The following is a 22,860-nucleotide window of genomic DNA, read 5'->3' on the forward strand; positions in this document are numbered from 1 at the left end:
TTTTTTTTTGTTTTGTTTTTAAGATTTTATTTATTTGTCAGAGAGAGAGAGAGAGAGAGAGAGAGCACAAGCAGGGGGAGAGGCAGGCAAAGGAAGAAGCAGGCTCCTCACTGAGCAAAGAGCCCAATGTGGGACTCGATCCCAGGATCCAAAGACAGACACTTAACTGACTGAGCCATCCAGGCATCCCTCACTTGATTTTTTTGCAGAAATTACCCATCTTATCTTGCATATTATTCATCTTTTCCATCAGTCTTTAACGTATTAATCATAATTATTTTGAATTCCCTGTCCCAACATCTGGATCACATTTGTGTCTAGTTCTGATGTTTTCGTGTATTTCAATTTTTTTTTTCCAAACCCGACCTAGTGTAGGTATAGCAGACACTGAGGTATATAAAATTTGTATCTGGAAATGGAAATACCTTTCCTCTTGCTATGCCTTTAGTGGAGGTAAGGGATAAGTTAAACTAGTTGGGGTCTGGTCTTGGTCTGAGGTCTGTTGCTAAGGTTATCTAGGGTGTACCAAAGGTACCAAATTCTGTAGTCATATCTGGGTAGATGCTTGTTTTCCAGGCAATGTCTGCCTTCAGCTTTAGAACTTCTCTCTGCATTGCACTAAAGAGGAGGTCTCTGTATGCTCTTTCTTGTTCTCCTCCTGTCCCTCTCCCATTGATATTCTACTCTGACTGGTTTATAGAAGCTTGTTAGCTTGGGAGGTGGGTGGTGGTGTGTTCCTGGTTCTGGTTAGGCCTCAGGATCTCAGGAGGGTAGCCTTCTCATTTTTCCTGTTCCTCCTCCCTTGTAGTTCTGGAGTCAGCAAATATTCCTGCCTTTCCCTTTTGAATAGATTTTCTTTTTCTCATTCCCTTCCCCTACAGATTAAATATTATGCTGTTTAAGGGGAAGGCATCCCAGTGGATTTGTGCCTGTACAGCTGTGGTTGTTGTACCCTCTCGCCAGGTCTGCACCACAACACACACTTTGTTGGGGCTCTTTCTGATCTCTGTTATGTACTTTGAGAGAAAAACCTGTAAGAGGGCACAAACTCCCAATTTCTGTAGTCCTCAAGGACCAGCCCATGTCTGGCCTTCACCAATTCATTAACCATCCTAACTGAACTATTACATATGTCTGGTTGTGTCTACTCCAGGTATGAGGCCCTACTCTGCTTATCCTTCTGGTGCCTTCCTTTCTTTAGATTCTTGGCCAGTAGGTTATCCTGGGACTGCAATTCTCTGATTGGTTTAGAAATATTATAGATTGTAATTTATCTAGTTTTTTCTTTGAGAGGGTGAGTGTGTGTGTGTGTGTGTGTGTAAAATATTCCCGTACATCCCCTAGTGGAAGTCAGCTGTCTGTATTTCTACTATATCTGCAGCTATTACTAACCCATATATAAAAGAATGTAAATGGTATGCTGCATGTATTCTTACAGTTTTGCTTTCCACTCAACATGATATTTGTGTTCAGAAACAAAGGACAGGGGCGCCTGGGTGGCTCGGTGGGTTGGGCCGCTGCCTTCCGCTCGGGTCGTGATCTCAGGGTCCTGGGATCGAGTCCCGCATGGGGCTCTCTGCTCAGCGGGGAGCCTGCTTCCCTCTCTCTCTCTCTCTCTGCCTGCCTCTCCATCTACTTGTGATCTCTTTCTGTCAATTAAATAAATAAAATCTTTAAAAAAAAAAAAAGAAACAAAGGACAAATTATTATAGCAATAGCAATATCCAGAAGATCATCATTTGAACTGCTTCCCCTTGCCCCCAAGTCCCATGGGTGGATCGAGATGGACGCCTGCCTATGGAATGGGTTGCATTAGAGGAGAAGGACCTGAGCTTAGGAAACCTGGAACTGTTAGAGTAGGCAGTAGCAAACCTGTTCTTTGCTTTAAGGGAGGCATTTCCTTTATTATAATAGACGATATGTATTACTTCCCTTTGTTCCAAAGGAAGACACTAGATCTTCTCAGGTTATAAGCTACAGTTGATCAACGTTGTACTATGGACATTTGGGGTTGGACACTTCTTAGTTGTGGGGACCTGCCCTGTCATTGTAGGGTGTTTAGTAGCATCCCTGGCCTTTGCCCGCTGCGTGCCAGTAGTTCCTCTCCTCTCAGGGCTGACTATTCCTTGGCAGAAGAACGGAAAGATAAGTGTGTTCGGAGCCCCTGGGAATGGATGAACCTTGATCTGGTGTGGAACTCTGTGTTTACCAAGTGTGTTTAGACAAATTACCCGATTGTGTTATCACCATTAACTCGTGAGATATTACTCCTACCTTACAGGTGCAGAAAGGGGTTTGGAGAGATCCATCTTTGTTGGAGGTGATATGCCCAAGGACACACACAGTCCTACTGATTGGTTCAGCGCAGAATGTGAGATCCCGAACTCAGACACTTCCAGTTCAGGGGTCAATGTACATCCTGCTACCTTCCTGCAAGATTAGGGAACGCAACGTCAGCAGAGAAAGGTGCGCCACAAGGAGTACTGAAGCATCGCAGTAGGATGAGTAGGGACAAATGTGGACCAAAATATCCCACAAAATACCTTTTTGTCCAAGGTCCTGAATAGACCTTGTATAAAGGTCTATAGACTTCGTATAAAGCTGGAAATTGGGCGACCTGGAGAGCAACGGAGAGGTGTGGTTAGGTGTCAGGTTTTTGGAGAGGGGAGCGACCAGCGGAGCGGGGCGGGGCCGGCGGGGCGGGGAGGGGCGGGGCCTGGCCTGCGGCGGCCCGGCGCGCTCGGGGCGTGGCTTCCCGGCGGCAGTCCGCGAGCTGGTGGGCTCCCAGCACAGTCGTTCAACGGCGGCGCTGCGGGATCATGGGGAGCGACGGGCCTCCGAGCGACGGCTGCGCGCCCCCGCGGCCGCTGCACTCGGCGCAGGCGGTGGACGTGGCCTCGGCCTCCAATTTCCGGGCTTTCCAGATGCTGCACTTGCACCTGGACCTGCGGGCCGAGTTCGGGCCTCCGGGGCCGGGCCCAGGGAGCCGGGGCTTGAGCGGCACCGCGGTCCTGGAGCTGCGCTGCCTGGTGCCCGAGGGCGCCACCGAGCTGCGGCTCGACTCGCACCCGTGCCTCGAGGTGACGGCGGCGGCGCTGCGGCGACTGCGGCCCGGCTCGAAGGAGCCGCCCGCGGAGCCCGTGCCCTTCCACACGCAGCCCTTCTCGCACTACGGCCAGGCCCTGTGCGTGGCCCTCCCGCAGCCCTGCCCGGCCGGCGAGCGCTTCCAGGTTCTGCTCACCTACCGCGTCGGGGAGGGACCCGGGGTGAGTTCGACCCCGGGTCCCTGCCCCGCCGCGGCCTCACTCGGCCCCTTCCTGCCCGCCCTTCCCCCTCGTTGCTGGTCTCCCGACCCGCACTCATGCCCACCCTCAAAGAGAGAGAAGATTCTTCCACCATTGCCGGGAGGGGTCCCGGAGCTCTCCGGTGCACGCCCTCCCACCCTCCGCGCCCTCTCTTCCTCCCGGGCTGCCCAGATCTCCGTCTTCTGGCTTCGGGCCAGCCTCCGAGCTGTGCACCTCCGTCTTTTCCGCCCTTCCTGCCTCCCCAACGGTTCTGCTTCCTTCTCACACACCGCGCTGTCTGGCTCCGGTTCTGCCTGCAGAGGAAATCCTATCCTGTGCGGCTTTCTGGATCACCGACTCTTTATAAATCGAATTTGACGTGTCACCGGGCTTTGGGGCCTAGGTCCCTGATAATGAGTTACTTCGTTTTTCCTTTCTAGCAGCCGGGGACAAAGCCGGTTAATTAGCTCTGAGTGCCGACTCAGCCCTTTGTCCGCGTGCTCTTGCGGTGCCACAGGCTGAAGTAACTCTGAACCCCAGAGAGTTATTTTGTTTTCTTACGAGAAGTCCTAGATCGGTGTAATGGAAAAATTTGAGTAAAAATGAGAACTGGAATTAGAGTGTTCTAAGCTTTGTAGTAAGTTGGTCCTGTTCTTATTCTTGGTTGATTCTTAAATATTGATTGACTCTTAAATATTAAATTTTTGGGGTGTGGGACAAATACTGGAACTAAAAGGATGGGTGGTTATGTGGCCTACAGTTGTAAGAGTTTGGAGCTCCTTCATAAAGAGTCCTGAGGCCATGGTTGCAAGTCATGTCTCAGGCAGAGTGAGTTACAAGTTCCAGGGGTAGACTGCTTGCCTACAATCAAAGTTTACTTATCTAGCTAGCAGTTCCTTTCACTCTTAGAGCTGGCCGAAAGGACGGTTCTGTTTCCGTCTTTATTCAGGGAATAAAGGAACCCATGATAGAACTTGTTTAAAAAATGAAAAGTCCAAAGCAATGTAAATTGACCTCCAAGGCAAAGGAAAAACCCAGTGCCCTCTGGGGATAACATAGCATTGGTAAATGCGTTTGGTTGCTCTGTTATGTGCTAGCTTCTGGTTTGGGGTAGGAACAGGGGAACTGGAAATGTCAAGCCATCTCTGAAATCGCCTACTGAAAATGGCACCTCAAATTGTACTAAATAGCTTTCATTAGAGACGTAAGAGCAGACACCCGCACTTTGCACTGTGAAGATCTACGTTAAAGAAACCCGCATTTATTCCTTCTTCTCATTGCCACCATCCCAAGGGAGGACACTCACCTTAATCACTCACTGTACATTATAGCCCCACCCTAAGTTGAGACTCTTTCTTACATAGTGGAAATACTTGTATTACCAGGCTCCTTCATGTCATTATATGTCCACTATGTCATTATAAACAAAACCCCCCCAAAACCTCGAAGATGAAAAATAAGGAATTATGGTACGCTAGAGGGAATGACCAGTACTTATGAACTTGACAAAAGTTAAATTAGTTGTCTTTATAGAAGTGCCTAATATAGTGCCTAGTACCTAGTGAATATGTGTGTTAGTCTTAACTAACTCGTTAACTCGTTAAATTTCTTTCAATAATATGATTAAAGGCAGTTTAGGGGTGCTGAGTGGTTTAGTTGGCTAAGTGGCTGACTCTTGATTTGAGCTTAAGTCATGATCTCAGAGTTGTGAGATTGAGCCCTGTGCCCGCAGTGGGCTCCGTGCTGGATGTGGAGCCTGCTTGAGATTCTTTCTCATCCTCCATCTGCCCCTCCCCCTGCAAATTTAATCTAAATTAAAAACAATTTAGATTAACAAGAAAAGTGAGCAGATAGTAATGGAGTTTTCCTATACCCTTCCATACACAGATTGCTCTATTAACATTTTGTAAGTATGATACAATCTGTTAAAATTAATGAACCAGTACTGATACAGTATTATTAACTAAAGTTCATAGTTGGGTTTTTTGTTTGTTTGTTTGTTTGTTTTAAGGATTTTTTATATTTGACAGAGACAGAAAGAGAGTAGCTTCAGAGGGAGAAGCAGGCTCTCCACTGAGCAGGAAGCCTGATCTGGGACTTGATCCCAAGACCTCGGGATCATGACCTGAGCCAACTGAGCCACCCAGGCGCCCCTGAAGCTTAGTTTTTTGTTTGTTTGTTTTCAGTTTTTTCCTAGGCTTTACTTAGTATCATTTTCTCTTCCAGGATCCCATCCAGAATACTACAGTGTATTTAGCTTTCATATATCCTAAGGCTCCCCTTGGCTATGACAATTTCTCAGACTTATCTTGTTTTTGATGACCTTGGCAGTTTTGAGGAGTATTGTATAGGACGCCTCTCTATTGGAATTTTTTTCCCCATGATCAGACTAGAGTTGTTAAAAAATTTTAAGAAGTTTATTTTTTTACAGCAGCTTTAGGTTCACTGCAAAATTTAGTGGAATGTCACAAAGGCAAAGTGCTGTCTTCACATCGCATTCCGCGTACCTGGTACCACCATGATTTCTGACTGTTTCTTCATGACCTCACTCATCTGGCCGAAGTAGTGCTGTTTTTTCCACTGTGGTATTCCGTTCTCCTCCTTTCCATCTGTACTATACCCTTTGGAAGGAGGCTCATTAAATTTTCACACACACACACAAGAAACTCAAGCAAAGAAAAACCCAACATCTCCACGTGGTGTCCTTATGCCTCTTTAAAGTAGGTCTCCAATACCCATGTTCAAAGCCTTCCAGTCCACCTGCCAAGGCATGCCTCCCACCTCTGTATCTGAAATACCTCCAGTTCCCAAGGATGTCCCATCCATTCCCTTCTTCATGTTGCTGTCTACCTCCTTGAGAATGTCTTCTCCTTTCCTTTTTGACCATCTCGATCCTACTCACCTTTAGACCAGAAAGTTTTGCTTCCCCTTTAAAACCTTGCCAGAATTATTGAATCCTTTTCTAAATTCTAAGTGGCATTTGGTGCTGACATAGCCTCTGCTCCCTCAAGTTAGAGCGATGTAGGAAGTATGTATAGTTTGGGGGGCCTGGCTGGCGCAGTCGGTAGAGCATGCAACTCTTGATCTTGGAGTTGTAAGTTTGAGCCCCATGTTGGGAGTAGAGATTGCTGAAGAATAAAATCTTTAAAAGAAATTTAAATAACATAGCCAATGCCTATGATAGAAAAATACATTTATTCTGAAAGGGTAAGTTTCAGGAATGGAGAATGTTGTTCAGAATGGAGACTCCTCCGACTTTCCTTCTGCTTTTCTGTGGCTCTTATCTCAAGTTGAAATACAACTGCTGCTCAATTGGTTTTTGTTTGATTTTTAATGAGAAACTACTATACCGTGAAGGACTCAGGGGAGGAAGACAGGATGCCAGGGTCAGAGGCCGTGTCTGGAATTCTTAAGATACCCAGTGGGATACAGTGAGAAATAAAGCCTTTGTGGTGTTTCTATTATGGGAGGTGGATGTCAATACCTTGGCGTGGGTTCCAGGGTGGATTAAATACACAGTAGGAGAGAACTTCCCAGTCAGGACCAAACTGCTGGCAGGATCGTAAAGATTACCTAACATTCTCCCCTGCTAGCCAGCTCCTTTTCTCTGGCTGGACTGAGCTCACATAGAGGGTGTCAATTTTGAAATGTTCTGTTCTCTTAGGTTTGCTGGTTGTCTCCCGAGCAGACCGCAGGAAAGAAGAAGCCTTTTGTCTACACCCAGGGTCAGGCTGTGCTGAACAGGGCCTTCTTCCCTTGCTTCGACACTCCTGCAGTGAAATGCACATATTCAGCTCATGTTGAGGTAAGAGGATTAAAGTTAAGCAAACCTGCCCTTGGGATTGAAAATTTTAGATCTATCTCGTCACATTTCAACTGCTCAGTTGTTAACATCCATCCAGTGGTACGTCTGCAAAATTCCATCATCTACAAATATTTTATCTTTGCCAAATCCCATCAGCCTAGCACAAGTTCAGTCTCTGGAAACCTTTGTGTTCTCCAAGACAGGCTCCTGGTGGTGGCTGGCACCATGCAGGTTGCCAGCCATGCTGTTCTTCCAGCGAATCAAAAGGACACTCTCTCCGATAAAAATCTCCTAAGCTTCCTCTGTTGTCAGGTTCCAGATGGCTTCACTGCTGTGATGAGTGCTAACACTTGGGAGAAGAAAGGCCCAAATAAGTTCTTCTTTGAGATGTGTCATCCCATTCCCTCCTATCTGATAGCTTTGGCCATCGGAGATCTGGTGTCGGCGGAAGTTGGACCCAGGTAGGAGACAAAGACCCCCACAGACAAGGTCAGACAGACTGACCACTGGCCCAGCTGGGATGGTTCTTGGGACACTCTCGCAACTGCTCTGAATAGACAGCCTGTTCGCAGCCCAGTAGCGTGTGGCATGAGTGCAGAGGAAGGATGGGCTGTCCCCGCCTCTGCCCCGCTCCGCTTCTTGTCCTGCTGTCTGGAATGAGGTCGTCAGTCCTACTAGTGGCAGGAGCTCCTGTCCTGGGCCACCTCGTAGCCTGTGGTTGGCACCGAGGCAGCAGTTCTAGAAGACTCATCTTTGTTAGGATCTTTTAGTTCTGAATTCCCCTCTAGCAATTATATTTGCTTTTTAATCTTTCTACCAAATATCCCCATTTTCTCTAGCACGTAGTTCCCAGAAATGTACACTCTGATCTCGTTGTTGGCCTCTGGAGAGGAAAGTGGGAGTTCCTTCTCCTCCGCAGATACATACACCTGAACCCATGGTGGCAGAGATACCTCCGCGAAGTTAGATGAGTTTAATGGAGATGAATAAGGATTTTGTAAGGTTTCCTGCAAACAGAAACTTGACCGGGAGTATCAGTTTCTCCGGCTCTCTTATCATCTGCCCGTACGGTGTAATCCTGTGGTAAAATGCCCAAAGGCTGGGCAGTAAAGCTGTGGCACTTTGCCCGGCTCTGTTGCTGCCACCCTGCTCTCCAGTCCTGGAGGCGGAGCTGACCTTGACCGCATTGGTTACGGGTATCAGACCTCATAGCTGGGCTCAGTAGCCCTGCTCAGATCATGAATCTTCATTCCTGGACTTCATCGAGAATGAGAGGTGGGATGCCACTGGCATCTGCCTCCAGCACACACACTCAGAATGGTACCTGTCCTGAAAGACCTCTCCGTCATGAAGGTCAGTCTTTCTGATAGAGAGGGGAGTAGGGAAGCAGAGGAGTGTCATTGTTGCGGCTAACCAGAAAGTAAAGGAAGGTGATTTTAGAGTATTTACTCTTGCTAAGGTTCTGTTAGTAAGAGAATGAACTATTTTATTTATTTGAGAGAGAGAGAGATCAGGAGCAGGATGAGGGGCAGGGGGAGAAGCAGGGAGTCTGATGTGGGACTCAATCCCAGGACCCCAGGATCATGATCTGAGCTGAAGGCAGATGCTCAACCAATTGAGCCACCCAGACGCCCAAGAGTGTGACCTATTAATGAGAAATGAAAGAAAAAAATATTCTAAATGCACCAGAAAATACTGATTTTTTTCTGAGCCTTCTGTAATAAAAAGACAATATGATATACTAGTCCATGCGATAGAATCCATTTAACTGATGATGATGTCTTCTTCCCCCTCCCAGGTAGACAGTCCTCACCTCACAGGGAACATCTTAGGGTCTTGTGAAGCTGTGTTAGATGAGAGGCTCTTCTGGCAAACTTGGCCACCAATCCCAGTCCCTGTTAACACAGGAGGAAAATCCCGGGCACAAGAGCTAGTGGGCATGTTCTAGTCCTGATTTATGTATAATCTCTTCTAACCCTCACATAACCTCACTGAGGGGGTTACTGTTGTCTCCGTGTCGCAGATAAGCAAACTGAGGCTTTTGGTCGCATTGCCTGTACAAAGTCACGTCGCTGGCAGAACTGGAACGCCAACCCAGGCTTTTCCATTGCATATCCAGTCCTTACTGTGCTAGTCTGCTGGTGATAAAATACCAGCTTGCCTGAGAATATCCCAGTTTCTTTTGAGAGAAATCTCTGTGCTAGAGGAAGTATCTTGGATGCCATCCATCTAGCCTAGGCTTTGCCTTCTAGTTGTAGCAAGCTAAAGTAGCTTGGGGCGCCTGGGTGGCTCAGTGGGTTAAGCCTCTGCCTTCGGCTCAGGTCATGATTCCAGGGTCCTGGGATAGAGCCCTGCTTTGGGCTCCCTGCTTATCGGCGAGCCTGCTTCTTCCTCTGCCCTTCACCCCTCTCATGCTCTCTCTCTCAAATAAATAAAATCTTAAAAAAAAAAGTTGAAATAGACATTCATGTGGTTTTCAAGAAAAATAGAACAAATGCTGTCTTCAACTACAGATACGCCTTCAGTATTGGTCGCCTGCAGTATTGGTCACTGGTCGTTTCATTGATCTTCCTGGCTCCCTCTCCTTAAAGGAAGACTTTTGCCTTCAAATTTCCTATTCAGACACCAGACCCTCCCTCCAAGCAGATGATCTTGTCTCCTACTTTATTGAGAATATTTAATTCGTCAGATACACTTATGTCAGCTTCCTGTTTTCTATGTAGAAAGTCATCTTCATCGGCTGTCGTCCTTCCCTTTCTCCCTCTGAACTCCAGAGAGGGATGTCCGTGCTTCTGTTGGAACCACATCTCTGCCTTTGAGCCATCATTGGTTGGGTCCCTCCCCAAATCTGGTGGGGCTTTGTCTTGTTGTTTACCCCTCTTTCTTCAGATGTGCAGCTTTCTCCCCCGTTGGCTCTTTCCTTCCAACCCTAACCATGTTCCTGTCTCTCGTAGTTCAAAAACAAAGCAGAAAACATGCTCATTGACTCCACGCTCCCTCCTAGCACAGGACCTTCTGCTTCCCTACTTAGCCGAGTTTCTTACAAGACTAGCATTTCTCCTGCGCACCCTCCATGTACTGCTTGGACCTGTGGGAATCCAGCACCTGCCCCGTTGTGCCACAGAAACTCCCGCAGTGAGAGAGGCCACTGGCCTCAACATGTGTAGCATGTTGCCCTCTCCTCCATCCTTGTCTTGGTGTTCTGCACTTTCCTTCTGCCTCTCGACCCTCCTCTGGCTTCCATGACACAATTCTGTCCTGGTTCTAGGACCTCGGCTCGTCCTCTCTGGTCTCCTTTGTGGGCTTTGCTCTGCCCAGCAGCCCCCGTGTGCTGGTGCTGTCCAGGACTCTGTTTTGGGCCCATTCTCTTCTCCTCCGTACTCTTCTTGGGGATATGCTCTCGCTTTTGTAATTTAATCTCTCAGGACTCACTCTGATAATACTACTTAGTGGTTTACTTATTTATTTGAGAGAGAGAGAGCACAAGCAGGGGGGAGGGGTAGAGGGAGAAGCAGACTCCCTGCTGAGCAAGGAGCCCAATGTGAGACTCAATCCCAGGACACTGGAATCATGACCTGAGCTGAAGGCAGATGCTTAACCCACTGAGCCACCCAGGCTCCCACCACTTATTGGTTTAAAATGCTGACATGGGGGGCCTGGGTGGCTCAGTCATTAGGCGTCTGCCTTCGACTCGGGTTGTGGTCCCAGGGTCCTGGGATCAAGCCCCGCATCAAGGCTCCCTGTGGGCAGGAAGCCTGCTTCTCCCTCTCCCACGCCCCTCTGCTTGTGTTCCCTCTTTTGCTGTGTCTCTCTCTGTCAAATAAATAAATAAAAATCTTAAATAAAATACTGTCATGGCTCTGAAGGGCCAGCTGTGTCCCATGGCGTATCGGGCCCTTTGTGACTGGAGTGTCGAGGGCTCTGTACCCGCCCTTGCCTCCCTGCCCCAGCCCCGATCTGACGGTGAGCGTGCCAGTAGTCCAGACTCTTGGTGGTTCCTCCCCTGCGTGTACAGTTTCCACTCCGAGGCCCCTGCTTCTGCTCCTTCTCCTGCTAGAACAGTTCCTGAGCTTCCACAGGGGCAGAGAGGAAGCCTTCCCTCCTCCTCACCTGGACCCCATCCCCTTTGCTATCTTACGTGCTGTCTTCTTTCATCTTCCCCACCCGCTTTACAGATGGGCACACTGAGGCCCAGGTCAGTGACTTTTGCAAGGTCACATTCATTGCTGGAGACAGAATAGGACAGTGCTGTGAGTTAGAGCCTGCTGTGCACGGGAGCCAGCTCCGCCACGACACGGCGCTGGGATCTCATTCATCAGGTGTGGCGAGCAGCCTCGGACCCGCGCAGGCGACCTGACCTTGCACCTCCTGTCTCTGTGGCTGGCCACGCTGTCACATTCATGTGGCTCAAATATGAGACCGCCACATTTCTCCAGGTGCTTTTGGGCTCGAGTCTCCATGATAGGTCTCCAAACACCAGCCTGCTTTTTCTGTGCTCTTGCCTTTAGGAGCCGCGTGTGGGCCGAGCCCTGCCTGATCGACGCTGCCAAGGAGGAGTACAACGGGGTGATAGAAGAATTTCTGGCCACAGGAGAGAAACTTTTCGGACCCTACGTTTGGGGAAGGTGTGGTATCACATTGACTCCAATGTCTTTGGCTAAACTGAGTCCCTGGTTTCCTCCTCTTCTTCCTTCTGGTGTTGCTTCTCCTCCTCTGTCTCCTAGAGCCAAGTTCCCCAATCCCAGAAGTAGAGGAGAGGAGGAAGGGCGAAGCCAGGCCTCCTTCATTGTTGCTGAGGAGGGGACCCTGAGAGAAGGTTCTTGAAGTGTTAAAAATGGGCCTTCTAGCTGCTGAGTGTGGAGATGGGGAAACGCTGTCAGGGGACCTTTGTGACTTACCTTTCCTGATTGCTGGAGGCAGCCACACACTCCCATGTTAGCCTCCCCAGATCAAAGGCTCTGTTAGATCTTGGCGACCCCAAGCGAGCCGTCAGTGAGCTAACCGTGACAGAACTGATGATACGGCCATACCCTGCTTGGAAGGAGAACAGGGAGCAGCTTTCCGAGAGCCACCTCCGAGAGAGCAAAACCTGGCGAAAAGGAGGTCCCAGCGACCTGGCTGGAGGATAGAGAAGGCTGAGTGTCATTTCAGCGCTGGGCCCAGGGTTGGGTGCCACCTCTTCAGTGGCTGTGTCTCTCAGGGCTGAGGGCCCTGCCTAAGGAAGTGAGGCAGGGTCTCTGCCCTGGGGAGCCGAGACTTGTCTGTGACCTCCTGCTCTCTTGGCAGGTATGATCTGCTCTTCATGCCACCATCCTTTCCATTTGGAGGAATGGAGAACCCTTGTCTGACCTTTGTCACCCCCTGCCTGCTGGCAGGGGACCGCTCCTTAGCCGACGTCATCATCCACGAGATCTCCCACAGTTGGTTCGGGAACCTGGTCACTAATGCCAACTGGGGTGAATTCTGGCTCAATGAAGGTTTCACCATGTATGCCCAGAGGAGGATCTCCACTGTCCTCTTTGGTAAGCCAGCTCTCCGGTGCCGGCCTTCTCCTAGGGACCCCGTGCCCCATTCTTTCATCTGTGAGGCTGTGTGGGACACAGGTGGGCATGAAGGATGGGGCAGTGGTGCAGAAAGCTCTGGTGAGAGGCCAGCAAGGACCGACTCTAGACAAGAGTCCCTTCTGAATGGATGAGCCCCATGGAGTGACATGGCACCGAGTCGTTGGTGGTGAGTGGCGGGGGGGAGGGTCCCAGAAACTGCGTATTGGTGGCATGAATCGATAGGGGGCCCGACAGTAATAGGACCCCTCAGCTAAGCTGAAACCTCACTCGATGCTCAGCCAGGCAGCCCCTCGGGGAGAGCTGCCCAGGGTCATTCACCCACACAGCTAGTTAATTTTACAAATGAATCATAAGATCATTATAATCATTACCTTCTCTTGAACACCTACCTACCAGCTTTGTACAGGCACCTTATTAAAAATACCTCATTTAACAATTTCTCAGTAGCCCTATGAAACAGATAGGATTTCCATTTTATGTATGAGTTCACCGTGACTCAAAAAGCACAAGAAATTTGCCCAAGCCACTTAGCAGGTGGGGACAGAACCCCACATGGAGCCCAGGTGTGCTTTTAAAATATTTTCTCAACATTGTGTCATTGAAAACCTGCTATATATCAAGTCTTTAAAAATATAACATATATTATTTTTATTATTTCTCACATGAAAATCTATTTTGATCTCTCTGAGAAAGAACACACAGTAGGTTTATCCACAATCTCACTGTTCAGAGATCATCGATGTCTGTCTTTTCCGACATTTTCCTATGTGTGTGTGAATCCTCAAACCTTCCAGCTGCATTTTTTTAAAAAAACTTAATGAAGTTAATGAACATTTTCCCAAGTCATTAAATTTTCTTCTATAGCTGCATAGTATGGATGTTTCTTAACGTATTCAGTTTCTAGTTGTTAGGTTATCTTTAGTTTTTCTTTACTTTTTTTTTTAGAGAGAGAATGTGTGAGCAGGGGAAGGGGCTAAGGGAGAGGGAGAGAGAATCTCAAGCGGACTCCCTGCTCGATGCTCAGCGTGGAGCCCAACAGGGGGCTCCATCTCATGACCCTGAGATCATGACCTGATCCGGAATCAGGAGTTGGATGCTTAACCCACTGAGCCACTCAGGCGCCCCCGTTAGTTTCAGTTTTCTAATCAGAGAATGTTTTGACAAATATTTTTACATATAAATGTTCATGCATATCTAAGACAATGTTAGGGAAGATGAATTCCTAGAAATGTAATTTCTGGATCTGAACATTTTAAAGGCTTTTTAGCACACATTGTCCATTGCCTCCCAGAAAGTTGGTACAAATGGACGCTTTCATCCAGAGTATATGGAACAAGAGACCGTTTGTGAATATCTTACCCAGGCACTAAGAATCCTCGAAGCAGATGTTGTCAGCCCACTGTGCAGATGAAGAAGTTGAGGCTGAGAGAGATTGAGTACCTCACCCAGAGGCAGAACTCCCTATGAGCGGCAGAGGTGGCTGGTTCAAAACCTGGTCCCCTTCCCTCCACCATGCCCTCTGTCATTTTTAGAGCCAGAATGAGATGTAGAGACCACTAGAAAAATTTGGGGTGACAGTTTCTCTTGTCTGACTGGAACGATCAAATGAAAAATAGTTTGCTTTTATAGATCAAATTACTATCTCTAAAACTAAAAATATACAGATAGGGAAAGATAACAGTCATGGGAAAAGGTGAGATTCCCTCATCATGTCTGGGCGAGACCGACAGCCAGAGCAAAGTGAGTCATTTGTAGTCCAGAGCAACCAGAAGCTAGGGGCTGACTCAGGTTCTCTGTGGCCAGGTTGCCCTGGCGTCCCCAGGGAGGTGAGGATATGAATCTTCAGTTATCTGTCATGGTTCTTGTGGCCACAAGGGGGCAGCACACCCTCTTTTGTCTGGAAATTATTCTTGGGGGTGGTGTTCTTGAGTTGAGGCCTAAGGATTCTTTTTGCCCCAGGCTCTGCTTATACCTGCTTGGAAGCTGCAACTGGGCGGGCTCTGCTTCGGCAGCACATGGACATCACTGGCGAGGAGAACCCACTCAACAAGCTCCGCGTGAAGATCGAACCAGGTCCGGGAAACTCCTCTCTCTTAATACCCACTTCCCAGCACTGAGCTTGGAGCCCCAAGTTATTTGAGCTTCAAGTTAATCAGTGTACTCCCTGAGTACTCTCCTTGGGAAGGAGGAGACCTCCAGAGCCCTTTTAGCCATTCCCTGACCTCTAGGCAGACTCAACCGAAGCCATTCCAGTCTGATAGGAGTTCCTTCCAGTTTCATGTACGGGCCCCTGTCGTTTTCCAGGACTCTTTGCCGTGATTTTTCTATCAAGTGAGAACTGTAGTCGTGTAGCTCGAGCATTAGCCTTATTTTACAGAAGACGTGAGTGAGCGCCCAATAAGTCAAATGACTTGTCCAAGGTCATGTGTTTTTATTTTCTGACATTTGTCTTTAGTTCCACGTATGACTAATCTAAAACCTGTCTGTGTGATTTAAACTTACGTTCCTTGATGCCAATGACCATGAAAACGAACTTCTTGTAGCCTGGTCATTAGTTTATTTTGGTCTAGAACATTCGTAGAAACAACCAGTTGTTCTGGGAGGGGCACTTGAGTGTAGGTGGTGACCGACTGGCCTGGAAGAGGCAGCAAGCCCTGTGCTCAGTCCTAAGAGTCCATGGAACCCACTGGAGCAAAGCAACCCCAGGAATAAGGAAACTTGCCAGTTCCCCTGGAAGGCTGGTTCTTTGTCCTCTTATTAGGTCCATAGTTAATGACCCTTTAAGATCAACTTTGAAGTCGCTTGAGAGAGGCCATGGTCGATCTGGAGACTTTCCTGGCCTTTGCCAAACCCAAGGAAGCTGAAGTCTGATCTCTTCCATAATTACTTGTAGAATCTGGAGCTGGAGAGGAACAATGACGGTGACAAGTTACAAGTGTCTGCTTTCTCTGTAGGTGTCGACCCGGATGATACCTATAACGAGACTCCCTACGAGAAAGGCTTCTGCTTTGTCTCATACCTGGCCCACTTGGTGGGTGATCAGGATCAGTTTGACAGTTTTCTCAAGGTATAGTCAACTCAGAGATGAGGGGGGAAGGAGGCGGTACAGAGAAGCCAGCCGGGCCAGAGTACAGGGGTAGAGGCAGGGGGTTGGAGGAGAACCCGAGGCACAGAGGGACTGTTCTCCCCATAGGATCCAGAATGACTGAAAAGTACCTCCCTCCCTGCAGGCCTATGTTAATGAATTCAAATTCCAAAGTATCGTAGCTGAGGACTTTCTAGAATTCTACTTGGAATACTTCCCTGAGCTGAAGAAAAAGAGAGTGGAGTCCATTCCAGGTGAGCAGAGGAGCTGGCCTACAGGGTACTAGGAGATAGTAGAGAATTCTGTCTAATTTCCATCCAGGAAGACGAAGATCGGGGCCGGAAACCTGAAATCTGAGTCCTCCATTAAGTGGCAGCTAGGGGCCCAGACCCGCTCAGGGTCCCAGGCCTTGTTCCACAAGAATGATTTCTCTCCGCTCCTCCCAGCCTCCTTTTCTCCACTGTTCTCCCCTCGGTGTCTCCTCTCTGTCCCCATTTTTCTCAAACCTACACACACACGACCAAACCCCCACCTCTGCCCCGGGAGCTGCAGCCGCCCCAGCTATGACCCAGGGCCGCAGGACCAGCAGCCGCCCCAGCTTGCAAGCGTGGAGTTGCCTCTGTGGCCTTCAGAGTGCCCGAGAAGCCCCGTGGCTGCCCTGATTTCAGCTTGGGAGGCCCTGCTCCCTAAGAGTAGACAGTGGCCTGTCGTGGACGAGGCTGCCTGCTGGAGGCACCCGATCCGTGCTGGGCACTCTGAGTCAGGCCACGGTTGGTCTGGTAAAGTCACTTCCCCTGACAGCCGGGGCTGGTCAGGCCTAGAGCACCTACTCTCTGCTTGGAGGCTCCCACTTCAAGGTCATGAGACTCCCTGGCTGATGAAAGTTAATAATTACTGAGTGCTCCCTTCGCACCAGGCAGCCTGCTAAACTCACCCTGTGTATTTGCTTATTTAATCCTCACCACTGCCAACAAATGCAGGGCCTCTCACCCTGCCTTTTATCATTTTACAGATAAAAGGGAGGCGCAGAGAGGTGAAGTAATGTGCCAGTGGCCTCCTAGCTAGTTAATGGCAGGGCTGGGTAGCCTAGGTAGGAGCCTAGGTAGCCCAGTCCCAGGGCCCAGGGGCCTCGGCACCACGCTGTTCTGCTCATCTGAAGGAGAACGTGAACTTGACTGAAGCTAGGAAAGCCTTTATCCACTTGGTTCTGGCAGCACAGTGTTAATTTGGACTGCGAACTACTGTCACAGTAGGAAAAGGGGCCGGGCTGTCCACTCTGACTGTTAACAGTCTGTGGGCCTCCGTGGAAGTGGGACCTGCCTGGAGCAGGTCGTCGTGTGGGAAAGGGATGTTAAAATCAGAGAAGCAGTTTGGGATCAAGAGAGGCAGACAGGACCTTGAGGTATGGGTGTTGCTGGAGCCAAGTTGACCTTGACGCTGCCGGAGAATTCCGATGGCCCCCTCTCTCCTTCCACCAAACAGGTTTTGAGTTTGATCGGTGGTTGAATGTCCCGGGCTGGCCCCCCTACCTCCCTGACCTTTCCCCTGGCGACTCACTTATGAAGCCCGCTGAAGAGCTGGCCCAGCTGTGGGAGACCGAGGAGCTGGACATGAAGGCCATTGAAGCTGTGGCCATTTCTACCTGGAAGACATACCAGCTGGTCTATTTCCTCGATAAGATCCTCCAGAAATCCCCTCTCCCCCCTGGTAAGAAAAAGTGGGGCAAATGAACGCAGCAGATCAAGGTTCCGTGTGTACAGAGCTTGATATCAGGGGCGAGAGGGAGACCCAGAGGAAGCCATTGCAATGCTCACTCCCAGGCGACTGCCGGGTGTTGGCAGGTGGTCACAAGCATGTCACGGGGAGCACCTCGACGGCTGCTGGGAGTCCCACACACGGGTGGGGGGAAGGGAATCCCGCAGCCCAGTGCTCACTGCGCCCTCCGGCTCTGCACGGGATTCTGAAGCCTTGAGTCCTCCTAACCGCTCATGCCTGGGGGCTGTGACGGTGACCCTGCAGGTAACAGGAGATGAAATAGGTCCCAGAGCCAGTGGATGGCGGGCTTGGGATCTGGACGGTCTCAACCACTACTGCTGTGTGGCCGCTCAGCCAGAAATAACCTTCCTCCAGGAGTGCTGGAAAGAGAAAAAGTGAGAGTCCAGATAGTTCTCAGCAGCTGGGCGGTGATGGGAGAAAAAGGGGTCACAGCGTGTTTTAGGGAGAGAACCTGGAAGGTAAGTGAGATGACGACAGAAGGTCTGTCATCACATTCAGGCAAGTTGTGTGGAAGAGCCTTAGACATGAACGTGAACTTGCGGGTCAGGCAGTGGTTCCCTTCCCGAGCATAAGGTGAGCAGGAAGAGTGTCAAGTGGGGTGTCGGGAACCTCCCTGATGTCATCGCGGGGGCTTTCGGGAGGGCCTGGAGGCCTGTAGCCACGCGCTTGGGGCTCTGATGACACAGCCTTTAAAAACCCATTTTCTTTTTTCAGGGAATGTGAAAAAACTTGGAGAGACATACCCAAAGATCTCAAACTCCCAGAATGCAGAGCTCCGGCTACGCTGGGGCCACATCGTCCTTAAGAATGACTACCAGGAAGATTTCTGGAAGGTGAAGGAATTCCTGCAGAGCCAGGTAGGGAACCCCGAGCTCCTCGACCCCTTCAGGCTCACACAGTGGGCCGCCCCGCCTGTAAGGCATAGTCCTGTGGGCGGAGGGGAAGGGAGAGGACCCCACTCAGCAGTCGTATTCCTGAGTGTGGCCAGGGAAGGCATTGCCATGGCAGGGAGAAGCCTCCAGGGTTGGAAGCATTTTGCGGATGACCTGGTGAGGCCGGAAGGCCCCAAGCTGGTCAGAGCTAACCCCACACTGGGAAGAAGGGTAAAGCAGGTCTTGAGGGCTGGTCTTGGGGAGAGGGGCCCAAGGAAAAGAGAGGTGAGTGGAGGGTAAGAGCATAGATGCCTGCTTCCTGGGGAAGCCCACCACCCGGGAGGGCTCCGAGGCCAGCAGTGGTTCTGCTGGGGAAGGGCCGGAGCGCCTCCGAGCCTGGGGCAGGACAGGGCTGCTCCTAAAGCAGCACTCAGATGCCCCCCTCTATTGGCGCTGGGAGCTGCGTTCCCGTCTGGAGGAGTTCCGAGCCCTCCTCAGTCTTCTCCAAGTCTCTGGACTTGAGGAGCTTTGCGACATGGCATTCTCACACTGGTGCAAATTTGACTTGTGGGTTTTCCGGTGCTTGCCTGCGGTTGGGCCTTACGCGGCCCTCTGTTTTAATGTGCTGTCAGCTCAGGCCTTGATCTCGGTCGTGAGTTTAGGCCCTGTGCTGGGCTCCACGCTAAGAAGCCTACTTTAAAAAAAAAAAAAAGTGTAGACACCCCTGTCCTGTGCTAGCATGGATTGGAGTGGATACCAAGATCTACCTGCAGGGATCTTTGGCCCCCAAGAAGGTACCAGAGCAAGAGCTCGCCTGTCTGGGGCCCTCCTCGTTCCAGCCCTGATAACTGGCTCCTGAGCAGGCCGGCTGTTAGGGCGACCCTGGGTTTGGGGCTGTGCCGACTCACTGAGCAGGCCGCTCAGGCCGCGGGTATGTGTGTCTCTTGTAGGGGAAGCAGAAGTACACTCTTCCGCTGTACCACGCGATGATGGCTGGCAGCAAGGTAGCCCAGACCCTTGCCAAGGAGACCTTCGCGGCCACTGCCCCCCAGCTCCACAGCAATGTTGTCAACTACGTCCAGCAGATCGTGGCGCCCAAGGGCAGTTAGAGGCTCCTGGGCATGGCTTCTGCCTCTTCTGACTTTTCAGGCTTTCAGAATACTGTTCCCAAATTCCAGTTCTCCAATCAAATTCCTGAAGTTTACACACCCTTCGGAAAATCTGTTCTCAGGGCATGGTGTCTGTGACTCTTGGGCCTCTGCTCTGGTGGAAACTTCTCTGGATCAGTAAGTCCTGAGACCAGAGAACCTTCCACAGCTCTCTCAGTATAGGCTGCCGGCTTTGGTGGAGGCGAACAGTCTTCTCCCTCCTCCCAGTTGTCTGGGAAGAGCAGAGGGGATTTTCTTATCTCTTCCCTCCCCTTCCCTCCCCTACTCTCTCCTACTCTTCCTTCCCCTCCCCTCCCCTCTCATCCCCATCTCTGATTCTTGAAGTACTATGCAAAGGGCTGTATTCTGGTAACTCATGTTTTTCAGGTTTAATCTTTATTTTAATAAATATTTTTAAGTGAAAAGTATTTAAGTTGGAGTTATGACCTGAGTGGCCATGAAATTTCCACTTCCACAAGTGTCCTCTGTGCGGACAGATGTTCTAAGAAGGTTACAAGGGGGCGGGGGGCTGGGGGGGAGATGCCCCGGAGGCTGACAGTGCTTCTCTGTCTGCAGGGAACTCCCAGACATAGGAGATGGGGGTCCCACACCTGCAGATGGGAAAATACAGGGCAGCATTGTCGAAGCCCACTTATAGCAAATGAACCTCATTCCAGTGTTCTGTGAAGGCAGCTACGTTCCCTGCCTGTAGTGCCATTCCTCTTCATGTGTTCCATTGCTTTAAAAATGTGTACTTTAATGTTTTTTTCTCTGCCCTTCTCACCATCCTCCACTGGGCCCCACCTACTTTTGATCCTGGATAAGGAATAGAGTGGGTTTAGAACTTGGCACTGCGTTCTGATTTCCTGGTTTCAGCATGGGAATCTCAGCAGTTAGCAGCTTGGATTTGAGGGAAGGGTCACCAAAAGATATTTCAATATATTTAAGTTGCCTTTCTTCAGTACAAGGCACTCCTGACTAAGTCTCCATGTGTGGCCATGTCCTTAGCTTTGAGGTTATGCATTCAGGCCTCCTGCCTTCCCCGCACCGGGGCTTCGATAGATCTGTTCTCGCTCTTACTCAGCAAGAGTTAGGGAACGGCCGTGAGCGGGTGGCAGGCTGGTGAGGGTCTCCATCCCCTGCCACGCCAGGAGCTTCACTAGCAGCGAGGGAACTTGGGGTCTGAGGAGAGGGATTCGGAGGCCCAGGGTTGTAGGATCTCATCTTGCAATTTGATGGCAGACTGTCTCCATAGATCTTTCAGGGATGTTTTTGTCAATATGCTATATGCAAGGCTGATTTTAGGGCTCCCCAGATGCCTCACCGACTCCCCAACTCGGTGTCTGGCTTATCAGCTCTGACACCAGGGGCTGTCTTGCCTTGTTTGCACGAAAACCTGTGGCATAATAGTCATGGTGATGGCGCAGGGTCACCATGGAAGCTCTTCCTCTGGCCGCTGCTCTCGGAGCCCACTAACTTCGGGACCTCTCACCGTGCACAGCCTGGGTATCTGCAGTTGTGGTGCCTGGCCTGCTCACCACCTTTGCCACCCAACAGTCCTGCTGGGTGTGCCTGTCCCTGTATAGGGTTGGGAGACCGTGCTCTTGCCATCCCATATCCCAGGGATGAGGCTGCGCCATTGTCTGGGCAAGCTTCATGGGGAGGGCCAAGGGGCTCTTCCTGCCATTGGCAGGGTATTGGGAACACTTACTCCACAGCTCCTCTACCACTGTCCTAGAACTCCCCACTCCACCTCCAAGGCACTGACCTCAGACTGACATCTTTCCCGCTTACCCTCCATAAAATCGCCCATTATTGGGCTATTGAAGACCTTAATATTTAGAGATAAGGTGCTAGCATATAGGGATTCCTTATCTCAGCCCCATTTCTTTGGTGAAGCCCCGTGAAGGCAAACATCCTCATCCCACCCTCTGGAGCCTGAGCCAGGTGTCCCCCAGGGCAGGGGAGCATGTGAGCCGTCCTGGGGCTAGAAGCCGGTTCTCCCACATTCCAGGGTGAGTGACTGGGTGGAGGGTGTGCCCGCCTCAGGCTCCTTGGGGGAGGCCCCCTGAAGGGCTGGGGAAAATCCTACCGCCAGAGCCCCAGGCTCTTGGGCCACCCCTGGCCCAGTGGAGGGGGCTCTGACCCTGAGTCCCTCTCTTAGGTGCCCAGCACTTTCAGGGACAAAGAGAAGGTTCTGGGAGATGGTCGTCTTGGTCATCTGGCTCTAGAGGATAAAGAAGGGGCAGCTCTGGAGGGGGAGTCATTTTGTTTTGTTTGGTTTGGAGCCATTTCACCCACCAAGGCTAAGCCTGGCCACAAACCACCCAGGGTTGTGGCATTAACAAAGGAGATGTGGAAGGAGACACTCAGATCCTACATCTTAGATGCATAAAAAACTAGATCTGGAAGAGACCATAGGGATATTAGGTCCAAACAACCTTGTTTTTACCCATGGGGAAAAAAGCAGAATCACGTAGCTGGGGAGTCACCTGAACACAGGTCTCCTGCCTCCTTTTCCCCGTCCTCGGCTGCCTGTCTCCAGTGGGGTCTGTGCTCACACACAAAGGACTCACTGTGCCCAAGGGGAGGGCAAGGGGCTGGCTGAGTGGCTGAGTGGGAGGACCCTGAAGCCAGGACACGCCTGCTATCAGGAAAGAGCACCAGCCCCGCCACTTAACGAGCTCCGGTGGCCTGGGCAAGTCATGTCACCACCCCCTCCCCACCCCAACCTGAACTAGGATGTTCTCAGTTTTAAAATGGGGACAATCGGGGCGCCTGGGTGGCTCAGTGGGTTAAAGCCTCTGCCTTCGGCTCAGGTCATGATTCCAGGGTCCTGGGATCGAGTCCCACATCGGGCTCTCTGCTCAGCAGGGAGCCTGCTTCCCCCTCTCTCTCTGCCTGCCTCTCTGCCTACTTGGGATCTCTCTCTCACTGTGTCAAATAAGTAAATAAAATCTTAAAAAAAAATAAAATGGGGACAATCACACATTCTTTACGTGTTTTGTTTTGGAGACTGTGTTACATGTGCCTGGGGAACACTGAGTGTTCCATTTTCTACGTGGAATGCCAGGAACCAGTTTGAGTCGGGCTTCTGGCCACTAGAGGGTAGCAGACAGGTACAGGTCAACTAGGCGGAGGGCGGGGAAACTAGGGGAGACAAACCCCGCTGTGTGGATCCCAGCACCTGCAGCCGCCCCCAGGGTCCCAGGGCTCCGGCTAGGGCAGAGGAAGAGCCAGGTCTCTCCGGCTGCAGGTTGCATGGGGTCCGGGCAGGCAAAGCGAGTCAAGACTACCACCGAGTAGATGCCAGCAAGCAGGCTACA

General features: G+C 50.5%; 1 protein-coding gene across 1 annotated transcript; it reads left to right on the top strand.

Moving 5' to 3' along the window:
• Nucleotides 1-2,743: 2,743 nt before the first annotated feature.
• Nucleotides 2,744-19,962, top strand: RNPEP (arginyl aminopeptidase). Its single transcript, XM_059413095.1, has 11 exons — nt 2,744-3,266; nt 6,949-7,089; nt 7,402-7,550; nt 11,598-11,714; nt 12,376-12,611; nt 14,613-14,726; nt 15,608-15,720; nt 15,884-15,992; nt 17,221-17,445; nt 18,229-18,371; nt 19,337-19,962. Exons 1-11 carry the CDS (start codon nt 2,820-2,822, stop codon nt 19,493-19,495), a joined length of 1,953 nt encoding a protein of 650 aa, XP_059269078.1. The 5' UTR covers nt 2,744-2,819; the 3' UTR covers nt 19,496-19,962.
• The last annotated feature ends 2,898 nt before the right edge of the window (nt 19,963-22,860 follow it).

This window comes from Mustela nigripes, chromosome 10 (genome assembly GCF_022355385.1).
Source record: "Mustela nigripes isolate SB6536 chromosome 10, MUSNIG.SB6536, whole genome shotgun sequence".
NCBI lineage: Eukaryota > Metazoa > Chordata > Mammalia > Carnivora > Mustelidae > Mustela > Mustela nigripes.

Bases quoted from the DNA above. Each gene is read 5' to 3' on its own strand.
- RNPEP (XM_059413095.1), top strand. From the start codon at position 2,820: ATGGGGAGCGACGGGCCTCCGAGCGACGGCTGCGCGCCCCCGCGGCCG. The intron at 7,090-7,401 runs GTAAGAGGATTA...CTCTGTTGTCAG, and splicing joins CATATTCAGCTCATGTTGAG to GTTCCAGATGGCTTCACTGC. The intron at 12,612-14,612 runs GTAAGCCAGCTC...TTTTTGCCCCAG, and splicing joins GATCTCCACTGTCCTCTTTG to GCTCTGCTTATACCTGCTTG.